The following is an 18,228-nucleotide window of genomic DNA, read 5'->3' on the forward strand; positions in this document are numbered from 1 at the left end:
TAATCCTCATCTCAATCCTTTCTTCTTATCCCACTGCAAAGCCCCATGTATTAGTGTTGTGGTAAGAAGGATGTGGACTCTTATCCAGTGTTTGCCCGAGAAAAGCGGCTAAGACTCAGGCATCACCACAATTAGCTAATGCTAACAATAGGGGGAACGTTTCCTTTAGTGCCTCTTCCTTTCTGCACTGAAGTGGGTGTAAAAACCAGAGTAAACACTGTCTTAGGCCACGGACGGAAGAGGAGTGGGAGATCACAAGTCTGGGTGAATAGCAGAGATTTAACCAGAGCCAGGCCCCTGAAGATAAACCCTCCCTTCTTGTTGTTCCGCCTCCCACGCCTCCCAGAGCTTCGTCGCCACGTTAACGACCCAGCGACCAGGTGTGGGGAGGCTGCAGGTGCCGTCGCATTTAGGCACATTAAGCACTGACACACACCAGCGCTAAGAGTAATCGGATTTACCTGGCTGTCTGCTGCGTGGCGTGGCACACTATGCAAGCACAGCACAAAGGCTTAGGGCCCCCTCTCCATCACAAACACACACACACATGCACACACCTGGGATGAATTTAGGAGGTGACAAAGCCCTCATAGAGAGGGACTACCGCTGCTGTGTGTGTGTGTGTGTGTGTGTGTGTGCTCTCACATGTGTATGGAACCAGAAACCAGAACAGGAGCCAGTGGGTTTTTTTACACCTTGTGGTGCAGGAGTGGCGACAGACTCTACAGGCTTCTGGTTCAAAGCCGCTGAGGAGGGGGGAGGGAGGGGGAGCGGAGGATTTTAAGGGGAACCCTTTCGTCGTGCTGACCCTCAGACCCGCTGGAGCTCATGGGGATTGAGCTCTGGTACTGGGTTCAATCAGACAGAATGGGACCGCCGCCTTTTGGGACACCCCATGTCCTCAACACCTGGGGCCAGAGGGAGGTGTTTTACACAGCAATGCTCTCATCTCAGATCATAAGTCTTCCTGAGCAGAGTCGGGATCAGAGACATCAATGAGAAACACTACGAGCCTTTCAGACTTTGTGTTTATAGAGTCAAAATCTGTGTTATTTTCCTTCTTTATTGGTGTTATTTCTCCCTATTGCATACCAGGTCTTAAGTTTTTGGGCAATTCTTACTATTCTTACTTGACACTAGTGCTGCAACTAACAATTATACTCATTATTGATTATTCTGACATTTTTTTTAAATGATCAATCACTCATTTTATCTATGAAATGAAAGATTTTTTTTCATTTTTTTTTAACCTTTTTCTTACTTCTTTAAATTGGTTATTTTGGGCAACCAATAGTTGAAAACTTTAAGATATTGCTGGGCAATATGATAAAAATCTTCTCTCCGATATTGGTGATTTCATATCTCCATTATAATATACATCACAATATAACAGAATTTCTGGTAATTCAATCAGTAAAAAAATGGTTTAAACCTATTTTAATATAGGATTGCAACTGTTTTTTTCACTGTATGATTACTATCTCACGGTTTCAAGTTATCACTATATACGTTATTTCAGAAAAATAATTACTTTTATCAGTTAAAATTACCCTTAAGGGAATGAAAACATAAAGGGTTTTCTTGGTAACAAACCTTTTTTTTTTTTTTTTTTTTTTTTAAACAAAATTTAAAACAATTATTTAATGGATATACGTCAAAAAGTCTCCCTTTTTAAGAAAATCATTTTTAAAAAAAATCTCTATATTTTCTATTGAAAGATTGATTTTTTGTTTTCTCTGTATGATAACTGTCATTTGTCATTTCATAGTATAATTTGACATTATACTATGATTGCAAGGATCAGAACATAAAGTGGGATCAAAATGTCACAAATAGCTGGTTTTTCAATATCACATACAAATATATATATATATATATATATATATATATATATATATTAGACGTTTTAATATCGTTTTGATAATATATATTGTCATTTCGTCAAGCCCTTCAGTTATTGAAATCACAGTTATATTATAAACTGAAAATTCTTGTAGATTAGGAAGCTGCAAGTGGCAAACTTTTGCTGGATAAATTATTGCAGATTGACTATTTGTTTCTGCACTTACACTAAAGACTTTTATATAAAAATGTGGAAGAAGCCGTGCAGAAGGAGGATAAAATCCCTGTTCATCACGCCTGCAGTTATCGCTGCTCTCCTCCACTCTGCCTCGTATGATTGCGAGTCTTCCAGCCCTCTTGAGCCCCCAATGCACAAAGAAACCCTCTTGAAGCTCTACGGCCCTTTTGACTTTTCCTGCTGCTTTTGAACTCTCCATTTCAGACTGTGACTTTTCCACATGACCCCAACCCTCGGAGTGACCCCTCCTCCCCGCTCCCACCCCAAGGCTTCAGTGGTCTGGAACCTCCAGAGCTCCTTCACACATACCCACACACACACATCAAATGAGAAGTGGCAGTGTTGCTGAGTTAGGTCAGGATGTAATGGGCAGTAATGTTCTGCCCTCGAGGGCCCTGTCCACAGCACCACTGCCTGGTTTTGAGTAACCTTTCCCTTAAAGAGGCACCTTGGTGACTCTCGGGCACCCAAGCACGAGGGAGCTGTACTTAATGAAGTGACTGAATAAATAGAGTTACAGTACACGGTTGGGGTCCGCTGGACTTTTCATTACTGCCACTGGATTAAAATCGCTCTGTCCTACTCTGTCCGCCCCAATTCAGAGCCAATTTAACCAAACTAAACAAGCTATCACATCAAATCCTTGTCTGCAGGCTAAGTCCTGGCTACAGTGGCCGCTGAATTAACCTCCTAATCAGCCTCTTACTCCCCAATCATCTATCTCCTGTTCTCTCCTTCCACGTACACACACAGCTTCACTTTCATCTAGCTACTACTGTCTATCTCACCTTTTTTTTTCAAATTATCTTCAGTATCTTACTCAAGCCACAGCTCCCCCTTCACCTCAATCTCTCAGGCTTCATCTCCATTAGTCTCTCTCTCTCTCTCTCTCTCTCTCTCTCTCTCTCTCTCTCTTTCTCTCACACAGTCTCTGAGTCCCAGAGAGAGAGAGAGAGGCAGAGTAGGGGGTGGTGAGGTTTGACGCGGCGCTGCTTTGGGGCTTTGAAGTGTGTGTTGATGAGGGAAAGCAGAGTACTGTGTTCAGACAGGCCCCTAATGAGGGAATTAAGAAGCTACGCTGGCCGTTCCCCATACTAACTTCCCAGGCACAAAACAAGACAAGTGTGCGTGCATGTGTTCACAAAGGTGTGTGTATATATCTGTGTGTGTGTGTGTGTGTGTGTGTGTGTGTGTGTGCAAGAGAGAGGCTAATCTGTCAGACTTAATCAAGCATCTGGCAGTCCTGCCTCTCACCTACAGTAAAGAGACAAACTTGGCCTCAGCGCTCGTGATGCTACAAACATGTCCTTGAGCTGTGCAGCCTCGACTGAAGAACTTCTTTGCTGATTTTTTTTTTCCATCAACTGAATCTCTAAAACTCTGAGTTTCTCCACAAAGAATCAAGCAACAGCAACACTTTGAATCTTGTGTTTTTCTTGGAAATAAGTCATTTAGCATGAAAAAAACATTAAAAAAGACTAATGGTCTGAGGAAATCTTAGTGGACGAAGACCAAAAAGACCATTTATTAGGATTAATCACCTTGTTTTTGCTGGTTTCAACTTCTGAAATTTGAGTTTTCTTTCTTTCTTTCTTTTTGTTCTCCACAGAAAATTGAATATTTCTGAGTTTTAAACTGTGGAGGACAAAACAATGTAATTTTGTGCTGTGAAATTTAACAGGTATATTTTCTTATCTTTTTTTCACATTTTAGAGACAAAGGGATTATCCATTAATTGGGAAAATAAGTACATTAATTTATAATTGAAATAAAACATTAGTTGCCTACTTTGACTACCTGAATTTCTGTTTTATTGCTCATAAAATAAGAATAGAGTGAGACAGAAATACACAAAAAGAAGAAAATGAATAGAGTCGTCTTTGACTAGAGAAACTCTTTTTCGTCTGACACTTGTACGATTTTGTCAACTTATCAATTAGTTTTACAGATCAGATTAGTTTCTCCACAGAAAACCATGCAAAAACACTACTTTACATTTGCTGTTCCAGAGTTGGGCTCAAAGTCAAACTTTCCTGGAAACAAGTAATTCAGCATGAAAAAGAATGATTAATCAACTAAAGAGATCTTAGTCGACTTGGGCTAAAAAAGATCATTGTGACATCATGTGTGAGTTGACATAACAAAATCTACAAGTTTTCCAATTTAAAACCAAATAAAACTGTTTTGTGGACTTACAATAGTGAGGGTCTAGGTAGCCGTTGCGGGGGTCCATGGCGAACAGAGTGCCTCGGTACGGCAGGGCATGTTCGGTCAGGTGCGGCAGGGAACCATGAAGCTCCTTCTTGAGCAGGGAGGGTCGTTCTTCTGTGGAGGTGGAGGGCTCCTCGCTCACACTCCTGTCGGGGCCCCTGGGCGTCGGGGCCTGGGAGCTGATGGCGTTGCGCCTCTCACGGTGGTAAGGCGTGCCTGAACTCTCATCCTCTGTGAAGCATAGATTGATAGATGGATAGAAAGAAAGAGAAGAATGTGATGTTAGAACTTTTGGAGGAGGAAAACAACAAGCTGCAGATTTATTACGAGCAGATATAAGAATAAAGAGCAGATGTGAGGATCCCCTCTTTCTTTCTTTCTCCCTCCCTCCCTGGTTATGTTTCACACACACAGCTGAACACACACATGTTCTGAACACCCACACACATGGTGAGGAAGTCAGTTCACGTAGAGGGAGCGGGTAAAGGGAGGAGCTGGAGATCAGCTTTGTACACCTAAAACCTACTGGGCATTACGGGTGTAAATCTGCCTGGGTTTGCCTTCCTCGGCGCCAGATGTGGGAGTTCAGAGGCAGACGCTGTACGAGCAAATGGACACCGTGGATGAAAAAATCCTTTCGCACAGTTTCTCAAAAAGCTGTTCTTAAATTCAGCTCTGTCTGTTCTTTTTTTTTTTTTTTTTGTATAGAGAAATGGATTCCCATGGAGGAGGCAACGCAGGGTTTCTGTCTGCATTCCAAGCCGCCCATTAAGCAGCATCATGGGTCGTACCAACCCAGCCTCCTCCATTCACCCTGCTTCTCTCTTGTTCTCAAGCTAAATCTGTCTGCAAAATTAGGAGGAGTGGAGTCTCTGGAGAAAGCTTCCTGGCATGCTGTGGGTAAAGAGGATAAATGTGGAGTTGAGTTCAAGGGCTGAGCTCCACCAGGAAGACATGACCCTCGACCTCTGGCCTGACCTATGAACTGACATGTATGAGGGTCAGCTGACCTCCTGACCTGGTATTAGTCTATTCTGTAGTACCATAGTAAAACATAGACTGACTCAAAAACTTTTCTCTGCTCTCATAATTGTCTGATAGAACTGATTTCATCCACACAGACAGTGACAGGTCCTGAAACTAAAAACTAACCTGTACATGAACTAATATATTCCATATATATCCATATCCATATATTGCAATGCAGCTTTAAAACCAAAACGAGCCATTTACACTATTTTATTACTGCAGGATACTGTTTGCAATATTATAACTTTAGTGCAACTTTATTGCTATTTTACCTTTGTATTTTTACCTTACTTTTTATTTTGATTTGTATTGTTTTACCTTGTTTATTATACAACCCAATTTCCCAAAAAGTTTAGATACTGTGGGAAAAATGTCATAAAAACAGAAAAAGATATTTAATTTAATGAAAGTTGCAAATGATTTGTGAATCATTGCATTCTTTGTGCTGCATTCAGTGTTCAAACTGGGAAACTTTTTGTTTTTTGTCAATGTATAAACCCATTCTGAATTTGATGCATTCTGTTTTAATTAAAGTTATGACACAGCTTTCTTGGGAATCAGAGTTATAAAAATCCTTAGAGAACTCAATTTTGTTTTACAGTGACAATAAAAAAACTTTTCCGCTCCAAAATGCTTAAAAATGTTTGATACTTTGTGTCATTCACTAAGATCATTTGCAGATTGAGACACTTTACTTGTTTTTGTGCTCTGTCACTTTCTCCTGGTTACCGCCCCTGAAATCTGATTGGCCGCCTCTCATGCCAGGATCTTTGGTTTATTTGATTGAATATTGTACATAAAGACATCAAGACTAAACTATGGAAGCTTGATATTTGGTGTCCCCTTTATGTTGTGATTGGCCTGTTTATCCTAAATTACAATTGTGTAAGATACTGAAATGTTACACACATGTTAGAATAAGTCAGTTCCCAATTGGGCCCACCCCAGTCAGAAAAACTGGATGTACCACTGCTGTTGAAGTCTCTATTCAGGCCCTGAGTACTTTATCAGCTGCTGCTGTGAGTCGTATCCATGTTCAGCCCGGTTATATGTGATGATTTCACCGCTGAGGGTGTTGGTCATCAGTTTAACTCCAACTCTCTCTCCTGCATTAATTTCGCTCACTGAGGACCTGGCAGAACGCCGCTGTGCTGGCGTCAGAGGTTCTGTATTAGCCGTGCGAGCCTCCCCGGCTATGCACTGCAACCCAACAGCATCCAACTGCCAATTAAGAACAAGAGGAGAGGGGCCAGATTAAAGAGCACTACCTTAAGCGCTGAAGAGGGCCGCCATAATGCTGCAGCCACTTCACAGAAGAAGAGAAGCGATCAGAAAGGGGGAGGTTAAGAGAGAGAAGCAGGACGAGAGAATGAGATTGAGAGAGGCGAAGAAGAGAGGAGCAGGAGGAGCAACCCACGGGTCCCGCTTTTATTCCCCTCACTCTCCCACATCCATTACCGGCGTTCGGGCCTCAGCGCAGCACTGGCAGCAGATTCAAGGATTCTTAACGCGGAACTGACAGCCAGAGAGGCAAGCCACTCTCATCCGCAGGAAATGACAGTGTCAGTTATGATATAAGTATTTAATCCTATACTGCGCAGCCAGTGATCTTATTAAGGGAATAATGGCACTTATACGGTTAAAGCTGGATTAATAGGTCTGCTCTTGCAAAGCGCAATATTAACATAAAGGGATTTCGGAATTGGGTTCATCTCCTGACATGGATTGAAAGAAGTCGAGACTGTAAACTATGCTGGGAGCAAGCACTGCTACGGGTAGAGCATGTAGCTGTGTGCTTCCACTGCACATCCAGAAAACCCAGCGTTACATCTGGGAAGCAAAAAAACTGTGTCCATATTTATGAGCTTTTTTTTCTCCAGTACGTTCACACAGATTTTTGATGTTTTATGAATCTAAATTCATCACTGGGGCCTTAGATGGTGTAGCAGTTAGGATGCCTAAAACATCTTCTGCCAAACTTACAAAAAAACACTAAGGAGACTTTAGAAAATGTTCTATGCATTACTATTTTTCAACCAAGTCATCATAATGAATGTTGGCATTTTATGTTTGTTTTTCTCAGCAAACCACGGATACGTTGAATCTCCAAACATCTGTGAACCACAAACATGTTGAATTTGAAGTTTTTCACTTCTCATATTGAAAGACGGTCTCATTTGACATGTGACAATCCCTGTTTAAAAAAAAAAATGGACTTTGAAAACACACAAAAATAGTAGGATTAGGATTGAAAGGGACTACATCTGGAAAAAACTTGATGCAAAATCTGGTTGTCCGGTTAAAAGTCCTGAGTTAGTCCACCTCCCCACCTGATCACCTGACCTTAAAATGTCACACTGCTCAGCCTATCCTGTGTGATTTTCTTCCAAAAGTAAAGCACTGAAATTTGTAGTTTTTTTCACAAAAGTAATGTAATGTTTGAAGCCTGTCAGATGATTTGGACGGTCGGTCAATGGGTTAAACCACCACTTTTTTAACCAGGAGACTGGAAGTTATGTGTGGAAATAGAGTTTTTTAAGCCTGACTCTGTTCTGATTTCCTAACCTTAGGGTAGTGGTTTTGTTGCCTAACGTTAACCTAAACCTAACAGTTTTTACACCATAAACACTGAAGGCTTATTTTTTCCCACAAACATAATAATAATAATTCAACTCTGCAATATCACATAAAATTTTGCTGCTAAATGTAAATTTCTTGTTTGTATACACACACAAATACAGTGATGGAAAAAAATATTAGACCATTGGTTTCTTAAATTTCTTGTTCATTTTAATGCCTGGTACAACTAAAGGTACATTTGTAATATAATTAAATATAATGATAACATAGATAAAAATAGCTCATGAGAGACATTTTCCATGATTTTCTTGATAATGATGTTGGTTAATATCAAGAAAACCATGGAAAATGGCTAGAAATCAGCTTTCCATGACTGTATATAGTATAAATATATTTTTATTGGTCTATTTATTAGTAATTTTCTTCTTTTTTTCATTTATTCGTTGTTGCACTTTTTGTCTTTTCGCTGAATGGGATTGCCCACAATTTTTTTTAACTTTGTATAATGACATTGAAGATTCTGATTCTGATGAAATACTTGTTTAAAACAGCGATTGTGACGTATTGTACAACACCTCTCGACATGTCACATTTCAAAGGAAATTGTTTCAATCATGCTGTAAAAGTTTTTGTCAGAAATCATACAAACCCCTTCATGAAAATACGCTGCATTGCTTCAACACCAGTTCGCACAATGTGAAATGCTGGCAACTGGGCTGCCATTTTTCACTATTTCAATTTGTCTCATTCACTCTCTTTCTCTCTTCCTTTCTTTCTCCCCCCACTACTATTTAGATAAGTCTCCCTCCTCCAAGGGAGGTCAAGCGACTAATAGTTCAATCACAGCAGTGTCACAGCCCACCATCCCCCTCCAGTCACCATGGAAAGCCCACAGAGGGGGTTCATCATTCTACCATATACCACCTTAAGGGGCTTCATTACTTCAGTTTATAGCACCTTAAATGGTTAAACAAACACTCAGCAGCACAAGGGTCAATTGACTCCTCTGCTGGAAACTTTTTCTAACCTTACAACATGTCAGGCGCGTCAAAAAAAAAAGGTCTAATGAAGACAGAGCAGACGCAGGTAAACACATGCAACTTTAAAAAGTTCAACCATGCAACACTTCTCTAACTCCATCAGCCCAACAGACCCTTTCCCTTTTTCCCTCCCTCATTTTTCATTCCTCTTTTATTTTCTCCTCTTTTCCCATGGTTGCCGCATCCAGTCCTCCACCAGTTTGCAGGTCTATTCAGCCCAATACAAAAGCAGCAGGCCGGTCCTCTGTGGACCAGAGGAAAGCATGCCTCTCAAAAAAACAGAAAAAAGAACTATCCCGCTCTCTCTCTATGGTGATTGAATTTCTTAACATCTTTTCAAAAAGCGCTTAAATGCCTGGAGGCGAGAGGAAGAAACAAGCTAATGGTGGATGGGGAGCACTGAACAAATTTCAGAGCCCTTTCCTGCTCGCGTTTGAGGTTGAAAGCAGGCTCCTGCCTTTCAAGTTTCAAAGTCCTCCTTCCTCCCGCAGTGTCACTGAAGGATTTGAAAAGAAGGTAATTGTGCTCACTGCCGTCCTGATCAGAGCACACGCCCCAGCTCTAGTATTTCAGGAGCTTTCTCTGCCACTATTATGGTACCTGGTACTCCATTCCTGCATTCTTCCTCCCTTACTACTCTTTCTCCCCTCTCTCTCTCTAACCCTCCACAAATGCACTCTCTCTCATGCTCTCCCTCACTTGCTTTCTATCCTTCTTTCACCCCCAGCAAGCCACTCATTAAATCCTAAAGCCCAGGTTTCTCCATTTTTTCCCCCTTGTCTGGGGTCTCTATTGTAAAACTCTGGTGCGAATACCTTCAGAGAAAAAAACCCTATGCATGGCCTTTAATATGGCGGCATAAAAGAGAGCGTGGATGCAATGACAAAATGACATTTTAAAAGAGATAATGAGATATGGAGTGGGGCCAATTCTTCTGAGAGTTGGGTTTTGGGACAAGGGGGGGCTAAAGTTAAGGGTGCCCGGGCAATTCAAAGAAATGAAAAGTGAAACAAAACCCTTGGCTTGTTTTGAAGGTATTTTCAAGAGGTTAAAAACAAGGATTGCTGTTCCTCCACATGCCAATCTGTCCTTGACTCTTAAGAATCTGACTTGCCCTCCGGCCTGCTCTCTGTCAGTTGGAGTCTAAAGCTGGGACATGTATGTTTCAGGGGTGCACAAAGAGCCATTGCACACTGCAACTCTTTCCCCTCCGTTACCGCCTTTCCTAAAAGCCTAAACATCAGAGGAGGTGTTGTTGTACCTCTGAGCCAAAGCCAGACATATGCTGTGTTCCACCTTCGAACTTCTCAAAGCACTGTTGTCAGTGGCACAAACAGGTTTTGGCTGGGGAGCACATGGAGAGCGAACAAGGAGGAGAGGAGTGGAGGATATGCGGTGAAATCACAAAACACTTCTTCAAAGCTCCTCTCCTCCTGTGCAATAATCTCTTGCTCCTTTTTTTTCTTTCTCTTGCAAATCAACTCCCGGGAAAGACTCAAGACTCCCCAATTAACAATGAGAGGGGGAAGAAAAATTCCAGCTGCTGGCTAGAGTTTAATAAGAGCACCTCTCCAAGCGGCTTAGGCTTATGTACCTGATTCACCGGCCCTGGCATTGGCGCTATAGACAGAGGGAATCATTCACGATTAGCGCAGGCTGAAAGACGAGGGAGAGAGAGAGAACGCTCAAACTCCACCAAACCCAACACAACAAGAGCACGGGGGGATTACTGCAATTGTGTGAGGTATTTTTCTGATCAACTTCTTGGCCGACTGGCTCAGTGCCACGAAGCACTGGGTGCCTTCCCCACAACAAGGGTTCAGTCCTGCTTTATGTGAAGGTTACCGAGTCCTTAAGGAGCCTCCTGTGTCTGCCCAAAAAGGGTGACATTCCAGAAACTCCTTGACAAACAAATCTTCTAAATGTCAGAAGGCAGAATCAGGTCACTAGCCTGATATCTGTGGGCAGGGTAGTTAGCAATCCCCAGTCAAACTATTTGACAGAGCTCTGGAGAACTTCAGCACACATAAAGTTCACCCCCTTTAACTTTGCGCTCATGTTTGATTCTGTCTCTGCAGAGTGAATCCGTAGTGGTACATTATTTAACCATCAGCGTGTGACTGATGTTTGGACGAATTGCAGAGAGAGGCATGGGCAGGTCAGGATGCTCCCTCTCCTGGTTAGCAGTCTATTATCAGCCGCTGATTTCCCACACAGCTCCCGCAAATGCCCTCTTCAATATTCATCTAGGCAAAACTCGACAACTCCCACATCTCAATTTGGCTCTCGGCAGCCCCCCTCCGCCCCAAGCCTCCTGCTCCGAAGCACCTCAGTCCCAGCCTGTTCTCTCTGCCGCCAGGGGTCTTCTGGGACGCACCCAGAGCTCAGCATCTCCCCGTCCCAGCCTCCAGGCCCCGGGGCTGGGGAGGGGCAAATCAAAGCCTGCTTGGCGCCTTCCTCCTTCCCTGCGCTCACCTCAAATCAGCCTCACAGCAGGGTTGTGCCATGCCAAGCCTCCGCCTGCCCCTAGCTACCCCTCATTCACCCATTAGGGGCACAGGCCCACCATAGAGCAGCCTGAAACCCCACTACCGTTTCATCAGGGCCACATTGTGAGGGAGCAATGAGCATTGCAGTGAGAGAGCTGAAAGCCCTGACTCTAAAATGCACACTGATGCGTTTTTTTGACTGTGGATAGTTATGGCTTTTAAGGTTTTTCACTCAAAGGGCACCTTGGCCTGCATTCTTTGAGGAATCAAACACCAAGAGATGCATTTGATCAAGGCTTCAAAGCAAAAAAATGCCATTTAGTGCTCTGATTGGCTTATAGTCTGTATTAGCATTGCTTCAGATAGTCACAAGCCGGCTATGATCAGCGGTAACCTGTTAGTTATTTATACCGTCCTCTGTAACAATATACAATGATTGTGTGCGAGGACAGAACTATGTCCGTTTGGGAGAGTGGGTCTTTTAGGGTGAATCTGGGCACAATGCCCGCCAGACCAGAGTGGGCCAGCTTTCCACTGGGCCTCAGCATTGGAATCCCACTTCTGACACCAGAGTGATCCGGACCAAGTCTGTGGCACTCAGATTAGGAACGGCTCGCCAAGAGAAATGGATATCCAGCCAAAGCAAAGAAACACAGAGCCAACAGTTTGGATAAAATAGAAAAAATAATACAGTAATTTCAAGCACATCAAATATGATCCAAAATGCCACTGTGGATGTTTCCCACCTTACCGTATAGAATCGTAAAGTTCTTCACTTAACTTTAAATAGTTCAAACTTTACAGCCATGTTGCATTCGTCCCCTAAATTATATTTTCTGCCTTTATTCAACAGTAACAGTAGAGATTCACCACTCAGGGCATTGGCATCCATGTCCCTAAATACTCTTATGTAAATAATGTGTTTTTCCCTGTGTAAAAATGCCCATTCACACACTCTGGTTCATGTGTTCAAATGCATAACTGTGCACTGCATAGAGGCACAGAGGCCCCCATTAAGATAGTTAGCCAGCACTTACTGGGAGCTGGATAATTAGACACTTCAAAGGCACCTGCCCGCCATCCCAGAGAGGGCAGGAATCACAGCGCCCCGCCCCGTTTAAAAGCATGTTAACTCCTATCTGAGGCTAGCAGGCTAATTTAACTCTTGACATTTGATATCTAAGGAATGAGAGGGATCAGCCATTTAGCTGGAACAGGATTACCCCCCCGCACACCAGCCCTCCTCCTCCTCCTCTTCCTCTCCCTCCCCTTCAACCCCAAAACCCCCTCTCCCAGTCGGGCCGGATTCATTAATTTTCCTGCTGCTAAGCACTTTATCAATGACTGGTGAACGTCTAAGTCCAGAGTGGACTCTCTCTCTCTCTCTCTCTCTCCCTCCCTCTCTCTCTCTCTCTCTCTCTCTCTCTCCCTCTCCTCTCTCTCTCTCTCTCTCTCTCTCTCTCTCTCTCTCTCTCTCTCTCTCTCTCTCTCTCTCTCTCTCTCTCTCTCTCTCTCTCTCTCTCTCTCTCTTCTGTGGTGATTAGGCCTGTGGATGTTCAGATCTGTCCGTCTAATTCACTGCCTGCTCTGTTGCTGCTCATCTATTCTCGCACCTGCTTTGCAGCTCAGCCAAAGAGCTGTGTTTGAACAACACTAAGCAGGCTCATTTTGAAAACTTGTCTGAAATGTGTCTGCAACGGCGAGATCACTTGAAAGAGGTACATTTTTTGGAATAAACCACAAGTTCTTGGTGCAGTCCCGTGAGCTGTAAGGTGGTCATAAGATTTTAGTCATGCTTCATAGTACACAGCCTACAGGTGCGCTCTCTCCAGGCCAAACATTAAGCAGCTAACAGGTAAACGTTAACGGATACTCTGGTAAGCGACAAGAACTCAAGAATGTCTCGGTTATGAATCAGTGTTTAATTCAGTTGTATCTGATCCACTAATAACAGTAGCAAGTTAAGGTGAGCATATACTGTCAGCATATGATGTCTTTTATCTTGTGTTTCTAGAGTGGAGAGTTTGGTGTAATATTTTCCAGCAGGATAAGTAGTGACCCTGCAAGATCCCCAGTCTTTTCTTATAGTATGTGACTTTAAATACTAAAGTCTGACACCCTTTCACATCTAAAGCTAATGTGTGTTTTTTAAAGTATTTTGAAAGTTTTCTAGTGTATGGTCAGCACAAGTTTGGATGCCAGAATAACATTTCCATGTCAGTTTCGTAAAAAGAAAAAAAAAGGTGTCATTTCATACGCAAATGGCAAAAAAAAAACCTTTTTCAGTCGATAAAGAGCGACTTTGGTTTGTTCGATTGGCCTAAATGGACTCCACTTATACAGCTTTACTATGATGCAGGCTTACTTAATTTTTTTCCCCATTGAACCTGAAATGTGAGCATTTTTCATCCCTACCCCCTCTAGAAAATCATTTAGAGGTGTTACAAACGCCACCATGGAGTGGAACAAAACTGAGAGAAAACTGTTAAAAATGTAACCAGCTCAGAGTGGACGAACTGTAGGTTATATTATTAATATTTTCATTGTAAACCTGTGTTAATCTACAGCAATAACAGCACCGCACCTTATTATATTCAACTACAGAATAGCCACCTTTGACGTATCACAGGTAGAGAGGTGCTGGGAGTTAATTCGCATTTATAACTCCACATTAGTCTCAGTCTAATGCCTTCTGCTGAATGTCTACATTACAGGTTGAATCAGGGGCTACACATGAGTGTGACGGATCCGGGTTAAATGAACAGCATGCCCGGCCCTTTGATGCTGCAGCTGGTAGTGCTTACAGTTTCTAACCCGTCACATTTGGACATAAGGTCTTTTTACCAGAGAGCATGACAATCAGAATTCCAAACTACAAGCCAAATGCCATAAAAATAACACAACTCAACTGACTCCTTCACTCTGCTCCCACAATGAGAGGCTGTTCTGCACATTAAGTCACCAAATGTAAAAAAAAAAAAAAATGCTAATTTAATCAACTTTCTGCCTTTACAGCTTGACACATTAATTATCTAAAACAACATTAGTTCATTTTCCACATTTTTTTTCATCTAAAGGTGCCAAATCACCTCACAAAGAACTCTTTATGAACCTTTCAATCGGCATTTGCCTTCCAACATCCTATCATCATTACGGCTGACGGTTGGCTGCAAAATCCCAGACCTGACCCTCACCCGCCCCCAGCGTGTGATATGAATGGGAGTGCCCGCTTAATAAACAGAGTGTAATTCACCCCACTCCCCCTTAAAATACAGGTGAGACCTGGACCCCTTCATTACAGTGTCTGCAGCAGGCACTGAAAGCTCCGCAGATTAGAGGATCTGCTATGTTGGCCAAACAGACTTAACCGCTGTCTGCTTGGAAGGGGCTGGAGGTGAGGAGGGGAAAGGAAAAGGCAGCAGACTTTCTATATGATTAGATAAGTGGCTCTGTAGTGCAGTAAAGAGCACAACTATGGCTGAAAGTTGCAGGTTTAGACGAATTCATGGAGTAGCGGTTGGAGCGTTGTATGCCACAGGTTACATCCCCGTCCCTAAACACTCATCAGTGTAAAAGATGAGCATCCGCCTTGAAAAAAGGCTGAATTTGAATCAAGACCGTTCACAACTTTGGATGTTCAATGCCCCGATTCTTCTTCAGTCACTGAGCTTAAAGTTCTGTTTCCTGCACCACTAATGGAGGTGGGGGTTACACCTTGTAGAGCCGTTTTAATACATCCAAATGTGCAAACCAGTTCACTTTCAGATTTGTCAACCAAACGTCATACCAAACTGACTTTTTAGACAAGTTGTAATGCTGTGTTCACACCAAACATGACGCAAATTTTCACTTTTGTTACACACACAAGACGCATATGTGGCCAACAATTTTTCTTTCCATCATTAACTATGGCCAAGATAATGACAGTTGCTGGAGTCTTAGTAAGTCGGGAAACCAAATGCCGTTATATCTGGATTCAGGATCCAGAGGTGCAAACAGCTTGGTGAATTTTTCCGCCTTTTCCAGGAACTGCGTCCGGAGCTATGACGTTACTACAGCGATATGAACCCATAATTTTGAGATTTTGCTGTGATTTAATTGCAATAAAACTATCAAAAGTATGCAATAATAACTAAATCATAATGCCGATTTGTAAAAAGTCTGAATTCATGCTTTGTCAGGAGTGTTCGCAAGACGACAAGCAAACAACTTTTAAAATGCCTGTTTTCTGAATGGAGTTTGGATCAATCAGAGCTACGCTACTGATAGGCACTGATAGGCTTTTGCAGCACAGTGTCATGCAAATTTCTTTGAAGTTGAAATAATCAAATTCATGCAAATACGTAAATCATGTGCATTTGTGTCGCCCGTGGCTAATTAGTGTCTATATGCGTCTTTTCATTGACTTTGTATGAAATTGCACGGGCACACAAAAACGCGCTTATAGCATTTGGTGTGAACGCATCGTTATATTTTTAATCGATCAAATTACCATTCATCCAAGAGAATCTCAAGTTTCAATCTTGAGGAAACATGGGGATAATGCTAAAATTAAGCTTTTTATGCAAATTTACCAATGGGAAAATATTTCTTCATTTATAAAAAAAAAATCGAATGGCACCAGGGCATTAGAAGTTTTATTCAGTCTACAAGAGTAAAAGTTTCTCTTTCAGCAGCTTGTACATGGGACATGTACTGCTTACATATTACTGCATGTAGTGTCCTAAATCACCTCTAACTATACTTATATCTCCTTCTTCCTGCGCTCTCTTGGTCTCTCCCAGTCTGTTCCTGCCCCCTGTCTGTAATGAGCTCTGTTCATGTATGACCTCTCCTGTCACTCCCACCAGTCCAATCCTCCTCTCCCGCTCCTCTCTCGCCTCCTTCTCTAATCTCTGCATTACTTTGCCATTAATCCCATATTCCACATGAGGATGGCCTCTGCAGCTCGGATGACATGTTGCCTTCATAATCTGGTCTTCACATTGAATTAGAGGGATAGGGAATAGAGGGAGAGCAGTCTTTAAAGTCGTCATAGTAATGACTTCAGGCAGCTCTTGGTTACTTCAGGATTCACCTGTAGCCCGTAGCATTCCCTCCCCATCCTTCATTCGCCCTCTTTTACCTCTCTATATCCAACCTTCTGCATTTAATTCACACTTTCTTCCCGCTAATCTGTTGTTACTCACTCCTGGTTTCCTGATATCATCCCTCATTCTCCCAGTTCCCATGTCTTTCCCAAATCTCCTCAATCTCCCCTCATCCCTTTCCTGCACACTCCCTCCCTCCCTCCCTCCATCCACTGCCTCCCTCCATCCATTCTCCCCCTCCTCCAGAGCCGCAGTGGGACTGTTGGACTCACGCAGCCCCATGCTGAGCTGCTCCAGAGCCAAGCCAGAACAAAGAGCCCATTGAGCCGAGCGGAGACATAATGTGGGCCGCCTCTGACAGCACCGAAGATGAAGTCATGAGGTCGCCAAACAGTTAATAACGACGGCCCATCCTCCAGCTGCACCGTGTGTGTGTGTGTGTGTGTGTGTGTGTGTGTGTGTGTACAGTTTGTTGCCGTCGAGGAAAGTGAGAGAAAATGAGAGAGATTATGTGTCTGCATGCATGCATGACGGAGTGTCCACAGCATGCAACGCATGTGTACATATCTTAAAGCATGTCGATGGATAAAAAGCTTTTAAGAGCGTAATGAGATACTCCATGACACTCAAAAATGCGCTCAATCACTTTGTAAATACCACAGAGGAAAAACAAAACCTTCGGAGAATTGCACTTTTTAGTTTTGGCTTCGCTCCAGCTGCGTTGAAGAACACCCACCCCACCCCGCCGCCACCGCCCCCCACTTTCCTTATTGGAGTCTGTCTGGCGCAAAGTCTGACATGAGACACATCTCCCCGGGACGGGAGCTGTCGCTGCGAGGCCCACACTCCGAACATCATTAGACTCACAGCTCCAGGTGAGATCAGGCAGGCTAGGGAAGACACTGAGAGAGGTGCATGTGTATTTGTGTCTCCCTGCCAAAGCATGCATGTGGGAGATTAGGTTCAAGTATTAATCTCAGTGCCTCTGAATGGACATGGCCTATTAAAATACCTTTACGGGACCACTTGCTTGTCAAGAGGCCTCCAGGCCGAGTTGGGCTCAGGACAGGGGGAGGAGGAGGAGGAGGAGGAGGAGGAGGCGGGGAGAGAATGGTGAAAGACAGCTATGCAATTGATTAACATTAGAGGACTTGCTCAAGTTCAAATTGCACGGCCCCTCTGCTGTAAGCTACAGACATTTGTTTCCCCGCAAGTAGAATGTTTCTTTCAAACCCTGTCTCTGCTACACATCTGAGTTCAATTCTCCGCATGCCCTCTCTCTGAAAATCAATTCCTCCTCCTCTCCTCTGCTCTTTTCCTCCAGCTCTGCGAACAGACCAGGGCGAGGGGATTACACTGTCCCTCCCCGGATCCAAGCAAGACAACAAATGGTTCTTATCAACTGACACCCCCCTGCCATCCAGGAGGAAGAGGCAGAAAAACTGGCCCGGCCGCCCCGGCACGGATGTGTTTCTGGGCTCTGTCTGCCAATCGTGGCAACCCTTTTCACACTTAAAGCCTGAGCTATTTACGAGAGCCCTGGGAGAATGCGTACGCAGCACCAGAGGGTGGGAAGAACGGAGGGGTGAGAGCCGCTGCTTCTCAACCTCTGCTTCTAATCAATCACCAGAAATCACTGCCATGGTTTATGGCCTTTGATCCTAGCTCCTCTTTCGCACTGCGAGGGAGAGAGTCGGGGCGGGGAAGGG

General features: G+C 43.4%; 1 protein-coding gene across 1 annotated transcript in view; it reads right to left on the reverse strand.

The window, feature by feature from the left end:
• gli3 (GLI family zinc finger 3) overlaps positions 1-18,228 on the reverse strand; it is a 118,387-nt gene that overhangs the window by 69,286 nt on the left and 30,873 nt on the right. The window contains exon 3 of the mRNA XM_059326798.1: positions 4,277-4,522. Coding sequence (XP_059182781.1) covers positions 4,277-4,522 — 246 coding nt within the window. The remainder of the gene's footprint in view (positions 1-4,276; positions 4,523-18,228) is intronic.

The sequence above is a fragment of the Centropristis striata genome, chromosome 23, assembly GCF_030273125.1.
Source record: "Centropristis striata isolate RG_2023a ecotype Rhode Island chromosome 23, C.striata_1.0, whole genome shotgun sequence".
Classification (NCBI taxonomy): domain Eukaryota; kingdom Metazoa; phylum Chordata; class Actinopteri; order Perciformes; family Serranidae; genus Centropristis; species Centropristis striata.